Source organism: Colobus angolensis, unplaced genomic scaffold, assembly GCF_000951035.1.
Source record: "Colobus angolensis palliatus isolate OR3802 unplaced genomic scaffold, Cang.pa_1.0 Scaffold382, whole genome shotgun sequence".
In the NCBI taxonomy this organism is placed as follows: domain Eukaryota; kingdom Metazoa; phylum Chordata; class Mammalia; order Primates; family Cercopithecidae; genus Colobus; species Colobus angolensis.
The window spans coordinates 759881-774447 of record NW_012117177.1 but is presented as its reverse complement, the minus strand read 5'-3'; the positions used below and the strand labels follow the sequence as shown (position 1 = coordinate 774447).

Genomic DNA, 14567 nt, shown 5'->3' with positions numbered 1-14567 from the left:
ACTGTAAGGAAATAAAAAGCTACTCAAGAGCCAGGGGGAAAAATCATATAGGTAGATGGGTCTGTTGAAATAGTAAAGCAGAGCTTAACAGAAATTTCCTGGAAGACAATTCGTAAGAAAAAAGGGTCAGCAGACTAGAGATTAACAAATGAGAATAGCACAGCATCTCGTCACTCAGCTTTTTCTCCTGGCTCAATCTCCACTATCTAAATCCGGTGGAAAATGGCTATATGCAAAAATACACACAAGTCAACAAAAAACATGGAAAGCAGTGTTTTGTAAAAACTTTATAAAATATCAAGGCCCAAGTGACAATTGGGTACTAACAACCTGGATTAGGATAACTCTATTGTAGGCAGTGACAGAATTCTCCATTTTTCTATTGGGACACAGTGTTGCTTAGTCCATCATGGTCTCCAGCCCAGCAGCAGCAGCTACGGCCTTAGGAGGGTTCAGGATCCATGAGAAAGGGGCACACTACCTTTCAAGTATGGCATTACCCAGGAAGAGTAGCACCCATCTCTCAGCTGTCTGGACTTATTTCTGGGCACAGGTGAAACCTCCTTCAGCCCTCCCCAAGCGTCTGACTGGATACTGGTTCTGCTAGTGCAAGGGGAGAGAGTAGGAGCCAGCCTAACACAGCTCACACACTCAATACCTCATTTGATCTTCTCCATATTTCTAGGCTAATTTTATCCCCATTTCACAGATGTCAAGGCTGTCCCTTACAGCAATGGAGCTGTAATAACCATCGAGTTGACTCCTCCACCTTCCAGTCCCAGAGGTAATGCAACTTTTACCTATCATTTTATGTCCTGACAACAAGAATTTTAAGTATATCCACTGTCTTTATAAGTTCACTGGGCAGTTCATTTGAATGCTTATTCAAATGAATGAAATTCAAATATTCACTGTTTTCCAATATTTTATTATTTTTATGACTAAAGAAATCTGTTTTTAGGAGAAAAATGGACAGATGAACAAAAAAGAACAGAAAAAATCACCCACAGATCACCACTGTTAATCTTTTAGTTGACACAGCTTTCAGAATTGTTTTCTATACATAAATTACTAGGTATCTTTGTAGTTTTACAAAAATGTACTGATGCCATATGTTTGGTTCTGCAAGTTGTGTTTTTTAATTTTACAATGCACCATCAACATTCTTTCCATGTAACGGATGAAAATTTGCTACTAAGAACACCACATTGCAGTTGGGTCAAAAGGCTGCTAGTAACAGGAGGGATGCCTAAAGTAAAGTATTACCGTAAGGGTAAAGCACATGGCCTGGTAAATGCCTGCCAGGGACACTACACATAAGGAATGTCTTCAATGTCCCTTCGTGGGGCCCTGCAGCCACCCCTGAATTCCCTTGGACCTCTAGGGTAGAAGGGGTCCTGTAAATTTCTTTGCATCCACAAAAACGCCCCCAATTTCTGTTTGCTTTTTCTCTTCTCATCCTGCACCTTAGCCATATTGTCAAATTCTCTTATCATGTCCTCATTGCTGAAATTCATATCGTGTATGGCCTCTTTATACTCCTTGAGGTAATGAGCCAGCCCCTTATTAGTTTTTCTTTTGGCTTTCCTGGGTACATCATCCTCAGCTGGGCGCTTTCCTGCAGCCCTTGTTTCACTCCCTGGCTCTCCTTCACTCTCTGGCTTTCCCTCTATCTCTGGTTTTCCCTCTCTCTCTGATCCTCCCTCCATCTCTGACTCTCCCTCCCTCTCTGACTTTACTTCTTCTTTTGCCTTTCCCTCACTCTCTGGCTTTCCTTTATCCTTTAACATTTCCTCATCTCCTGTTTTGCCCTTGTTTTCTGTCTTTCCCTCGTTTTCCAACTTCTTGTCTTCCAGAGTACAAGCTACTTCTGGCTTTCTCTCGTCCTGTGGCTGTTCTTCATTTTTCATCTTTCCTTGGTTTGAAGCCATTCCTTCATTTTCATTGTAGAGTTTTTCCATGTTGAGATTTCCCCTCCTTTTCCTGTCCTGGGGGATGGGGGTGGAGGGAAGAGGAGACAAAGAGGAGACATGGGAGACTGAGTGCGTGGGATGGAATGCAGGTCTGGATAGTACTTGCATCTCACCCCTGAAGAGGGTTCCCCTGAGCTGGCGGGGCCTCCAAGAGGGCCTTTTGCCCACCACGTAGCCTGCCACTCCTCCCACACACGTGAGCCTGCCATTGCTTGGCAGGCCCTGCCACTTTCTCTGCAGTGGTTCAGCCTGGTAAGGTGTGTGTTAATGTGGGTGGGGGGATGGGCAGGGGCCCCAATTCGGCTCTGGCCGGGCCCTCCACACTCTCAACCCTTTTGGGCCCCTGTCCATGCAGCCCCCTACTTTCACGGACCTGCGGGGATTCTGGACAGGCTGCTCCTCCTTTTCAGGCTTTGCAGAGCGCTGGGAACAACAGACGCGCAGACCTGCGGACAGATAGGAGACAGGGGCAGGATCTGCGCGCTCAGCGGGCTCACAGGGACTCGGTTCCCTTTCCTGAGTCCAGGCCCTTCTCATCCAACGTTTTCCTCCCCTACCTCCCCCGCAGCCCAGCCGCCATTTCTTTCCAGGCCTCGGGCACCAAACCAGGATGCTTTCCAAACTAATTTTAGGTCTCTGTGTCCTTCTTCCTCAGAGGCAATTCTCCTCCCCAGCCTCGCGGTCAACGTTTTTCTCTACGCACGGGAACGGCAGAGGGGGTTTACTTCCACTGTCTCACTACTGGGGCGTCCCCAGCCCACCATCTCCGGCTCCAAAATGGACGGAGGGCAGAGAAGAGGATGTGCCTGGAAAGCGAGCATGGATACTTTGGGGTGCTCGCCTTCCTCACCCTCTGCCCACTGCCTACGTGCTCCCCCTCAGCCACCTTTAGCCGTTTTCCCACCGCCATCTCTGTCCACACTCGGGCCAGCTTCCCTCGACTCGACCCGACCCCACCCCCAGCCTTTCCCGGTACTGTACCGGTTCCCCTTCCGCCATTCCAGTATTCCGCTGGCAGCTTGGAAGGCCCGCACACTGACCTGGAAGAAGCTGGACCAAGAATTAGGAGCCCAGGAACTGGAGCAGACGGGACCCAGCCGCGGGGACAGAGGGCGGGCACTCGGACCGGTGCCCACATCTGCGCCCGGGCAGATCACGTGAATGCCGCAGCACAGGAGTTCCACCGCCCCACGCCCCACGCCCCGCCTCCTAGCCAGCCGCTTCCAGCTACCCACCACCTCGCTCCAGCAGGTACCCTCTCACCTCCCTGGACCCTTTTGTCCTTTTCTTCTTGTTAAGAAATTAATCAAAGAAGGAATTTTAATGAAAATCACAAAGTGGTTTTTTTTTTTTTTAATGAGTTGGGCGGTCCAGAGGAGGAGTCTTGATAATGTTGCTCTTAAATTCCACAGAAATAACGTAGACCCACCTGACAAAATCGTATAAATGTGAACTCAAGTACTGTATAAAGAATAGAATATCGACTTTAGAAAAAACTTAAGAAAAATTTTCCAAAATAAATGAAATTGTCCCTTTTTCCTGACGTGTACAAACATAAATTTTCAAATGAATAAAAAAAGTTATATTTGAAGCAAAATAAAAGAACGATTAATTTATCTTAAGTGAGAAATTGAATATACAGAGACAATGACCAGACCACATACGAAAATAGAACTGAGACCCACAACCTTTGCTGCAAGCAGCTCAGGAAGCCAAAGTATAGCATCTGCAGAAATGTTCAGGACTTTAATCAATTTGCTAGCCTTTCTGGCCTTTTTAATTTTTTTGACCTGATGACAAACAGGAAAAACCCAAATATGAACCCATACTCAATCACATAGGATGCTTGCCTCTAGTTGGCCTGCCTCTAGCTTCCTCACGTCAACAACATCCAATCAGACCATACTTGAAGTCTTTGTGTTTTTGTTTTCCGCTATAAAGCTTTCCCACTCCCCTGCCTGCCTTTGAATCTCTGCAAGATTCAAATGATGGTGGCTTCACTTCCTTGCTATAAAAAAGCTGTGAATAAGTAGCACTTGTTTGTTCTCTTATGGGTAGTCTCCGTTTATCTCCACATAAGCTTTTGATGTGGAAGGCCTTTAAATATAGTCACGTGCCACTTAATAACGGGGATATGTTCTGAGAAATGCATCAGGCAATTTCGTGGTGGTGCGAACATCGTAGAGTGTAGTTATACAAACCTATATGGTATAGCCTACTACACTCCTAGGCTGTATACTATAGCCTGTCGTATTCTATGCTGTCCGTTGTCGTTGGGCAATTGATATGCAGTGTGACTATATAACAAAGAGACAAATGCTGATAGATTAGATTACATGAAAAATTTTAATAGATTTGTTGAAGGACTGGGGACACATGCACCCTCCCCTGCTCTTATTGAGTATATTGGTGAAATTTTTCTGAAGATCAACTTTGTAAATAATTTAAAAATAAAAATATTGGCCAGGCACGGTGGCTCACACCTGTAATCCCAGTGCACTGGGAGGCTGAGGCAGGTGGATCACCTGAGGTCAGGAGTTCAAAACCAGCCTGACCAGGATGGTGAAACCCCCTCTCTACTGAAAATACCAAAACTAGCTGGGTGTGGCGGCGGGTGCCTATAATCCCAGCTATTTCATAGGCTGAGGCAGGAGAATTGCTTGAACCCAGGAGGCAGAGGTTGCAGTGAGTCGAGATCATGCCATTGCACTCCAGCCTGGGCGACAGAGTGAGATTTCGTCTCAAAAAAAAAAAAAAATTAATATTTGATCTTTTGTGTCAGTAATTTCACTTCTAATAGTTACCCACAATGATAATTTTCTTTCTTCAACTTTTATTTTAAGCTCAGGGGCACATGTGCAGGATGTGAAGGTTTGTTACATAGATAAACATGTGCCATGGTGGTTTGCTGTATAGATCATCCCATCACCTAGGTATTAAGCCTGGTAGCCACTAGCTATTCTTCCTTATGCTCTTCCTCCCTGCCCCCAACAGCCCCCTGTGTGTGTTGTTCCCTGACATGTGTCCATGTGTTCTCATCATTCAGTTCCCAGTGAGAACACACGGTGTTTGGTTTTCTGTTCCTGCATTAGTTTGCTGAGAATAACGGCTTCTAGCTCCATCCATGTGCCTGAAAAGGACATGATCTTGTTCCCTTTTATGGCTGCATAGTATTCCATGGTGTATATATACCACAATTTCTTAATCTAGTCTATCATTGATGGGCATTTCAGTTGATTCCATATCTTTGCTATTGTGAATAGTGCTGCAATGAACATACGCGTGCATGTATCCTTGTAACAGAATGATTTATATTCCTTTGGGTATATAGCCAGTAATGAGATTGCTCAGTCAAATGGTATTTCTGGTTCTAGGTCTTTGAGGAATCGTCACAGTCTTCCACAGTGGTTGCTGATTTACACTCCCACCAACAGTGTAAAAGCATTTCTTTTTCTCTGCAACCTTGCCAGCATCTGTTGTTTTTTGACTTTTTAATAATAGCCATTCTGACTGGCTTAAGATGGTATCTCATTGTGGTTGTGATTTGCATTTCTCTAACTATCAGTGATGTTGAGCTTTTTTTCATATGTTTTTTGGCCTCATGTATGTCTTCTTTTGGGAAGTGTCTGTTCATGTCCTTTGCTTACTTTTTAATGGGGTTGTTTTTTCTCGTAAATTTGTTTAAGCTTCTTGGAGGCTCTGGATATTAGACCTTTGTCAGATGAATAAATTGCAAAAATTTTATTCCATTCTGTAGGTTGTCTGTTCACTCTGATGGGTTTTGTTTGCTGCATAGAAGCTCGTTAGTTTAATTAGATCTCATTTGTCAATTTTTGCTTTTGTTGCAATTGCCTGTGCCTATGTCCTGTATGGTATTGCCTAGATTTTCTTCTAAGGTTTTTGCAGTTTTGGGTTTTACATTTAAGTCTTTAATCCATCTCGAGTTAATATTTGTATATGGTATAAGGAAGGGGTCCAGTTTCAATTCTCTGCATATGGCTAGCCATTTCTCCCAGCACTATTTGTTAAATAGGGAATCCTTTCCCCATTGCTAGTTTTTGTCAGATTTATTGAAGATCAGATGGTTGTATGTGTGTGGTCTTATTTATGAGTTCTCTATTATGTTCCATTAGTCTATGTGTCCATTCTTGTACCAGTACCATGCTGTTTTGTTTACCATAACCTTATAGTATACTTAGAAATCAGGTAGTGTGATGCCTCCAACTTTGTTTTATTTGCTTAGGATTGTCTTGGCTATTTGGGCCCTTTTTTGGTTCCATATGAGTTTTAAAATAGTTTTTTTCAATTCTGTGAAGAATGTCAATGGTAGTTTAATGGAAATAGCATTGAATCTATAAATTACCTTGGGTAGTATGGCCGTTTTCATGATATTGATTCTTCCTATCCACGAGAATGAAATGTTTTCCATTTGTTTGGGTCCTCACTGAAATCCTCTCTGATTTCTTTTAGTAGTGGTTTGTAGTTCTCCTTGAAGAGGTCCTTCACTTCCCTTGTTAGCTGTATTCCTAGGAATTTTATTCTTTTTGTAGCAGTTGTGAATGGAAGTTCATTCATGATTTGACTCTCAGCTTGCATGTTGTTGGTGTATGAATGCTAGTGATATTTGCACGTTGATTTTATATCCTGAGCCTTTGCTGAAGTTGCTTATCAGCTTAAGAAGCTTTTGGGCTGAGACAATGGCGTTTTCTAGATATAGGAGAATTTCATTTGCAAACAAAGATAATTTGACTACCTTTCTTCCTGTTTGAATACCCTTTATTTCTTTTTTTTTGCCTGATTGTCCTGGTCAGAACTTCCAATACTGTGTTGAATAGGAGTGGTGAGAGAGAGCATCCTTGTCTTGTGCTGGTTTTCAAGGGAAATGCCTCCAGCTTTTGCCCATTCTGTATGATATTGACTGTGGGTTTGTCATATGTAGGTGTTATTATTTTGAGGTATGTTCCTTCAATATGTAGTTTATTGAGAATTTTTAACATGAAGGGATATTGAATTTTATCAAAGGATTTTTCTACATCTATTGAGATAATCATGTGGTTTTTGTCTTTAGTGCTGTTTATATGATTAATCACATTTATTGATTTGTGTATGTTTAACCAACCTTGCATCTCGGGGATGAAGCCAACTTGATCGTGATGGATAAGTTTTTGATGTGCTGCTGGATTTGATTTGCCAGTATTTTGTAGAGGATTTTTGCATCAATGTTCATCAAGGATATTTGTCTGAAGTTTTCTCTTTTTGTTGTATCTCTGCCAGATTTTGGTATCAGGATGATGCTGGCCTCTTAATATGAATTAGAGAAGAGTCTTTCCTTTTCAATTTTTTTTGGAATAGTTTCAGTAGAAACTATTCCAGCTGTTCTTTGTACCTCTGGTAAAATTCAGCTATGAATCTGTCTGGTCCTGGGCTTTTTTGTTGTTGTTAGTAGGCTATTTATTACTGCCTCAATTACGGCCTATTCAGGAATTCAATTTCTTCCTGTTTCAGTCTTGGGAGGCTGTACTTGTCCAGGAATTTATCCATTTCTTTTAGGTTTTCCAGTTTATGTGCATAAAGGTGTTTATAGTATTCTCTGATGGTTTTTATATTTCTGTGGGGTCAGTGGTGATATCCCCCTATCATTTCTGATTGTGTTTGATTTTTTCTCTTTTCTTCATTAGTCTAGCTAGCAGTCTATCTATTTTATTAATTTTTTCCAAAAACCAGCTCCTGGATTCATTGATTTTTTGGAAGGGTTTTTCATATCTCTATCTGCTTTAGTTCAGCTATCATTTTGACTATTTCTTGTCTTCTGCTAGTTTTAGGGTTTGTTTGCTCTTGGTTCTCTAGCTCTTTTAGTTGTGATGTTAGGTTGTTAACTTGATATCTTTCTAGCTTTTTGATATACCCACAGAGATAATTAAGACAGTGCTAAAATAGTCTTATATTTAAAATTTTCACTTTGGGAAGCCAGGGTGGGTAGATTGCTTGAGCCCAGGAGTTTGAGACCAGCCTGGGCAACATGGCAAAACCCTGTTTCTGCAAAAATTACAACATTTAGCCCAGTGTGGTGGCACACACCAGTAGTCCCAGCTACTTGGGAGGCTGAGGTGGGAGAATTAATTGATTGCTCTTGGGAGATAGAGGCTGCAGTGAGCTGTGACTATGCCACTGCACTCCAGCCTCAGTGAAAGAGCCAGACCCTGTCTCAAAACATTTACGTTAAAAAGATTCCCATAGCAATTATTTATTGAACACTTATTATTTGTTTGTATTGTAACTACAGTAGTGATTCCATTGGCTTAGTTTATAATTTTAAAAAACGGAACAGCACAAAAGTACATCATTACAGATTTAGTTACATAATCTTCTTAGTATACCTGCTTAATCTGGTTATCTTTGGGTGTTTGGTTTATAAAAATAATTAATCCTTATATATTGGGCACTTAATACACAGTAAAAATAATTCTTTATTAACTGTTCATCCCAATTGATAGTGACACTACTGTGTGTGGTGGGACACAAAGGACAGCCACAAGTATGTGATGTTGCCCTCTAGAGATGCGACTTACGTTAGCAGCACTGTGCTAGCTACCTTGTCTTATCTGGCGTGCTATTTCATTTATCTCTGGTGGGGCAATTCACACTTCAAGGAAGAAGAATGACTTATAAGTCTACAATTTTAACCAATATAGTACTGAAATAAGCACAGTAAGAGAAATAAAACAAGAAAGCCCACTAACACACCCAAGTATACAAGTTTTTAGTGTGTGATAGGGAAACATTTCTGATCAGTAGTAAAAAATAGGCTATTGTAGAAACCATATTTGTGTAATTAGTTAAATATTTGAGGGAAAATGAAGAGCTTTATTTTCTGACATACATTCAGATATCTTCAGGGTAGGCAAGAGACATGAAATAAAAGGCATCCAGGTTGAAAGGAAAGAAGTAAAACTATATTTGCAGGTGATGTGATCTTGTATATAGAACATCCCAAAGAATCCACTAAAGAACTGTGAGAACTAACAAATGAGTTCAGTGATGTGGCTGAATATATGATTGATATACAAAAGTTAATTGTATTTTATATGCTAGCAATGAACTATTCAAAAAGGAAAGTAAGAAAACAATTCCACTTAAAATAGCATAAAGATAATAAAACACTTAGAAATAAATTCAATAAAAGATCTAAGACTTGTACACCAAAAACTAAAAAAATTTTTGAAAGAAATAAAAGAATACCTAAATAAATGGAAAAACATTCTATATTCATAGATCAGAAGACTTAATATTTCCAAAATTGATCCATAGAATCAATGTAATCTCTATCAAAATCTTATCTGGCTTCTTTGCAGAAATTGGTAAGCTGGTCCCAAAATTGACATGAAAATTCAGGAAACCCAGAATATACAAAACAATATTTAAAAAGAAGGAATTGGAGGTCTCACACTTCCAGATTTCTATCAAGGCAGTGTGATACTGGCATAAGGACATATAGATCAATGGAATATAATTAAGAGTCCGGAAATAAACCCTCATACCTACAGTCATGCCAAGAAAATTCAACTATGAAAGAATAGTTTTTTTAACAAATGGTGCTGAGACAAATGGATATCTACCTTCGAAAAAAATGAATTTGGGCCTCTTTCTCACACCATCTACAAAACTTACTTCAAAATAGATTAGAGTGCTAATTGTAAGAGCTAAAACTATCAAATTCTTAGAAGAAAACTTAGGTGTAATTCTTTATGACCTTGGATTAGGCAATGGTTCTTTAGATATGACAACAAAAGCTCAAGAAACAAAAGAACTATAGATAAATGGGACTTCATCAAAATGCAGAATTTTTATGATTCAAAAGACATCATCAGGAAAGTGAGAAGACAACTAACAGAATAGGAAAATTTTTTGCGAGTAATATATCTGATAAGGGACTTGTATCTATAATATATAGAGAATACTTACAACTAAATAATTTAAAAAACCCTATTTTAAAATGGGCAAAGGATCTGAATAGGTATTTCTCCAAAGAAAATATATGAATGGCCAATAAATACATGAAAATGTGCCCAACATCATTAGCCATCAGGAAAATGCAAATCAAAGCCATAATGAGATACTATTGTATACCCACTAGGATGGATATAATAAACAAGAAATATAATGACAGGTATTTGCAAAAAATGTAGAAAAATTTGAACCATCACATACTATAGGTGGGAACATCAAATGGCACACTACTGTGGAAAACAGTTGGGCAGTTCCTCAAAATGTTAAACATGGCATTACCGTATGACTCAACAATTCCACTCCTAAGTATATCCCCAAGGCAAATGGAACAATATGCTGACACGAAACTTGAATATGTATGTTCCTGGCAGCATTATTCATTATAGTTAGAAAGTAGAAATATTCTTAAATACCTATCACTCAATGAATAGATATATAAAATATGGTATATCTGTATAATGGAATATTATTTGGCAAAAGAAATGGAACAAAGTGCTGATACATGCTAAAACATGAATGAATCTTGAAAACTTTGTGCTAAGTGAAATAATCCAGTCACAAATTATTACATATTGTATGAGTCCATTAATATGCAACATTTAGAATTGGTATATCCATAGAGACAGAAGGTAAATTAGTGGTAGCATAGGGCTAGGGGTGGGAAATTGAAGGGAAGATGGTAGTGACTGCTAATGGGCATGAGATTTCTTTGTGATGGTGGTTGCACAACTCTGTGAGTATACTAAAAAACCATTTGATTATGTACCCTAAATAGGCGAATTATATGGCATGAGAATTATATCTCAATAAAGCTGTGATAAAAATCTGTCATATTGATTATTTCAAAGTATTATATATGCAGATTTTCACTATAATGGATTGAATTAAAGTCACATAATTTTTTTCTATTATGCATGTTTTAATATTTATATGTTAGTACATTTCCTTGATTATTTTATTTGGATTTATTCTAAAAACTTGAATTAATGGATCAAAAGTTATGAGAATTTTAAGATTTCTTGATATATGTAGCTAAATGTTTACTAGGTTGTTAATTATAAAAACAGAAAATCAAACATATATAATGTAGAGGGTGGGGTTGTATGCTATAGTTTATTAAATTTTTCTATGCATATTTCATATACAATTTGTATATTTAATGGAATTGTACTGTATATACTGTTCTGCTACTTGATTCTTTCACTTAAAACTATATTTTCAGAACATTCCCATGTCAGTCTACATTTTAGTGGTTGCATAATATTCTACTCTTTACAGTTACCAAAATTTATTTAATCAATTCCCCATTGATTAGAAATGTTCCATACTTTTACTGTTAACAACATTGATCTATTGAATATCTATATGCATATTGCATCCATTTATTTACCTGAGGAAGAGATTTAATTTCCAAAGTTGTTATGTCCCACTCCACATATGATGTATGACCTTTCCATTCTTCCCATTGACAGATGTGGACTTTGTCTCTTCCTTTTGAATTTGGGAGGCCTTGTGACTATTTTGATCTGTATAGTACAGTGTAAATCACTTTGTGTGACTTTTAAGGTTAGGTCAAAAAGCCCCACAAGGTTATCTGCCTGGCATTTTTGGAATATTCACTCTTGGAGAAGCAGCTGCCATGTAACAGTTCTTCCTACCCTGAAACCACCATGCTGAAAAGGCCATATATATACTCTTTGGTTGACAGCTCCAGCTGTGTTGTAATCCAAAAGCTAGCAATAACTGCCATCCCTGTTAGTGAGCCCTCTTGGATTTCCATCCCAGTCCAGCTTTAAGATGATTGCTGTCCTAGCTGACATATTTTATTGATTGATTGAATGAGACAGAATCTTGCTCTGTCACCCAGACTGGAGTGCAGTGGTGCAATATCAGCTCACTGCAACCTCCGCCTCCTGGTTCAAATGATTCTCCTGCCTCAGCCTCCTGAGTAGCTGGGATTACAGGTGCACGCCACCACACCAGGCTAATTTTTGTATTTTTAGTAGAGACGGGGTTTCACTATGTTGGCCAGGCTGGTCTCAAACTGCTGACCTCAGGTGATCTACTCACCCTGGCCTCCCAAAATGCTGGGATTACAGGTGTGAGCCACGGTGCCTGGCCTCCAGCTGACATCTTGACTTCAACATCATGAGAGTCCCAAAATAAGAACCTAGCAGCTGAACACTTCTTGAATATAAATGGTTAAATTTTGGAGTAATTTGTTATACAGCAATACTAACCTTAATAATCTGTATAAAAGATGAAATAATACTAGGAGTAAAATAAATCATAAATAGCCCACAAAGCCCAAAATATTTACTATCTGGCCCTTTATGGAAAAAGTTCGTCAGCCCATGTCTTAGACCAAAGGAAACAATTTAACCTCAACCACCGCAACAATTGTCATCATTGAGATATGATGTTGAGTGACTACTAACATAGATGCATATCAGGGTACAGGTATCATTCTATTCATTTGTGGGGGTAACTCAAAATGCATGTAATTTTTTTTTTTTTATTTTTGAGACAGAGTCTCACTGTTGCCCAGGCTGGAGTGCTGTGGCACCATCTCGGCTCACTGCAACCTCTGCCTCCTGGATTCAAGCGATTCTTGTGCCTCAGCCTCCTGAGTAGCTGGGATCACAGGCATGTGCCACCACACCCGGCTAATTTTTGTATTTTAGTACAGATGGGGTTTCACTATGTTGGACAGGCTGGTCTTGAACACCTGACTTCAAGCGATCCACCTGCCTCGACCTTCCAAAATGCTGGGATTACAGGTATGAGCCACCGCACTCCGCCAAAATACATATAATTTTAAAGTTAAAAAAGTATTATCCTGTGTAATTTTGGAACAACCAATACTTGAGTACTGGAAACTCATATCTAAAAGTTGATAACCTGGCATAGTGGAAGGAATCTAGAATTCAGACTTAGTATTTACTTTAGAAAAGTAACCTCTTCTAGGCCCAGGGGTTAGCCCATCTGTGAAATGGGAGTATAATAGTTGAAAGACAAATAATGTGGAGACTTGGTAAGGATACATAGTAACTAGAACCCACATATACATTCTAGCTGGAACTGTGAATTGAAAAAGCACTTTGAAAAACTGTCAGTATTTACTAAGGTTAAACATAATGTATGCTCTGACTCAGCAGTTGCACTCCTGGTATATATGCAACAGAAATGAGTTTTTATGTCTACCAAAAGATGTGAACAAGATTGATCATTAAGTACAAAACATAAAGCAATGCAAATGTTCATCAACATAAGAATAGTGTTACAGTCCTATAATGCATTACAACACAGAAATGAAAATGAACAAATTACAGCTTCAAGCAACATGGGATAAAAACACAAATATAGCACTGATACTTCCATTGTAATCCCTCTATCACCCTCCTGTCTACAAAGCCACATACCTATGGAGTTGAAAATGGGTTCAGGTTTGAGGCCACAAGAAGAAATTCAAAGACAGTGAAAAGCAGAAGCAGCCCCTGGAATTCAACATGATTCCTGATATCCCCAGTTGCTGGAGTTTGTTAAGAGAAAAATGTGCTTACACATTTTAATTTGAATTAATTACCCAAGTGAATATTGAGGGAGATCAAGCAAATCAACATAGCATTTAGATTTTATTTTAACGTATTTCTTGTCAAGCAGGTTAATGTAGAGGGGCACAGTTTCTATGAGTCTCTGATAGGCTCAAACACTCAGTCTAATGCCATGTCTGATAGAGCAGACGCTGGAGTGAAATTCAGGAGATCGTCCTGGGTTCTGATGTCAGACCTAACCCAAAACCTACCCGGCCATGGGTAAGGTCCTTCAGCTCTGTGGGAAGATCCCATCTGGGAAAGGACTCTCAGTTACTAGAAGGGACAGAATTCACTATTCACAATTATTTTAACAAGTGCAATGACTATGCATATTATTTATTCTTAAAACAAGATTGCTGATAGTGCATGACAAAATATCTAGTCAAGCGTCAGGTCCACCCAAAGCCATATGGTCCCTGCCTAGTCTCAACCTCCAAAGGCTGATGTTGTTCACACTTACCTCTCTGTGGGAAGATCTTGGAAGCAGAAGTAGTTAAATTATGGATGGGTTTTGGTATTACTTAGTAATGGTAGAAGCCGTGAGGGGCAGGGCTGGCCTATCACATCTCTCAGATGGACCACAGGTCAGCATTCAAGGACTGGACTGATGACCCACTAAAGAGAAGTCTGGGTGCTCTCATGTTCCCCTAATGTCCTCCTCAGGGACTGGGCAAAACCTGCCTATGACCCTAGATTTGTTTTTAAAGTCCCTCAAAATAAAGGGAAAGAGTGGCTACTTTTTCAAACTTTCTCCTCCTCACACCATCCTTATTCTCCTCTTGTCCAGTAGTAACAGGCCAGGATCAAAGAGGAGGTGGGCAGTAAGGGGCCAGGAATAAGGACCAAACCCATTGTATTGGTGGCTGCACTGGGAGCTGGGATTTCATCCTTCCGAGTTGACGTGGTTGGTTTTATTTTCAGGCATATGTGCTTGGAAGTGAAAAAAATAAGATAACATTCATTTAGCTTTGTGTGTGTGTGTGTGTGTGTG

General features: G+C 39.6%; 1 protein-coding gene across 10 annotated transcripts; it reads right to left on the bottom strand.

Moving 5' to 3' along the window:
* Positions 1 to 1013: 1013 nt before the first annotated feature.
* Positions 1014 to 12113, bottom strand: TCEAL4 (transcription elongation factor A (SII)-like 4). Of its 10 annotated transcripts, XM_011954424.1 has the most exons (5): positions 12051 to 12113; positions 11371 to 11496; positions 2878 to 3013; positions 2337 to 2419; positions 1014 to 1988 (listed from the first exon to the last, which is right to left on the bottom strand). In XM_011954424.1, the coding sequence occupies exons 1-5, from the start codon at positions 12111 to 12113 to the stop codon at positions 1311 to 1313; spliced, it is 1086 nt and encodes a 361-aa protein (XP_011809814.1). In that variant the 3' UTR covers positions 1014 to 1310. The 10 variants fall into 10 exon arrangements, with proteins under 10 accessions (XP_011809814.1, XP_011809822.1, XP_011809818.1 ...); XM_011954432.1 differs by lacking the exons at positions 2878 to 3013; positions 11371 to 11496; positions 12051 to 12113 and adding exons at positions 2531 to 2779; positions 3014 to 3115 and having other exon boundaries at positions 2347 to 2419; XM_011954428.1 differs by lacking the exons at positions 2878 to 3013; positions 11371 to 11496; positions 12051 to 12113 and adding an exon at positions 3014 to 3153 and having other exon boundaries at positions 1014 to 1983; positions 2347 to 2419.
* Positions 12114 to 14567: the final 2454 nt, after the last annotated feature.

What these genes read in the sequence shown, in the direction of transcription:
- TCEAL4 (XM_011954424.1), bottom strand. Translation starts at nt 12,113, where the DNA reads ATGTCAGCTGGAGGCCAGGCACCGTGGCTCACACCTGTAATCCCAGCA. An exon ending in AAATTAAATCTCTTCCTCAG is followed by an intron (nt 3,014 to 11,370) that starts GTAAATAAATGG and finishes AGCTTCTTCCAG; the next exon opens with GTCAGTGTGCGGGCCTTCCA. An exon ending in ATCCCCGCAGGTCCGTGAAA is followed by an intron (nt 1,989 to 2,336) that starts GTAGGGGGCTGC and finishes CCCATCCCCCAG; the next exon opens with GACAGGAAAAGGAGGGGAAA.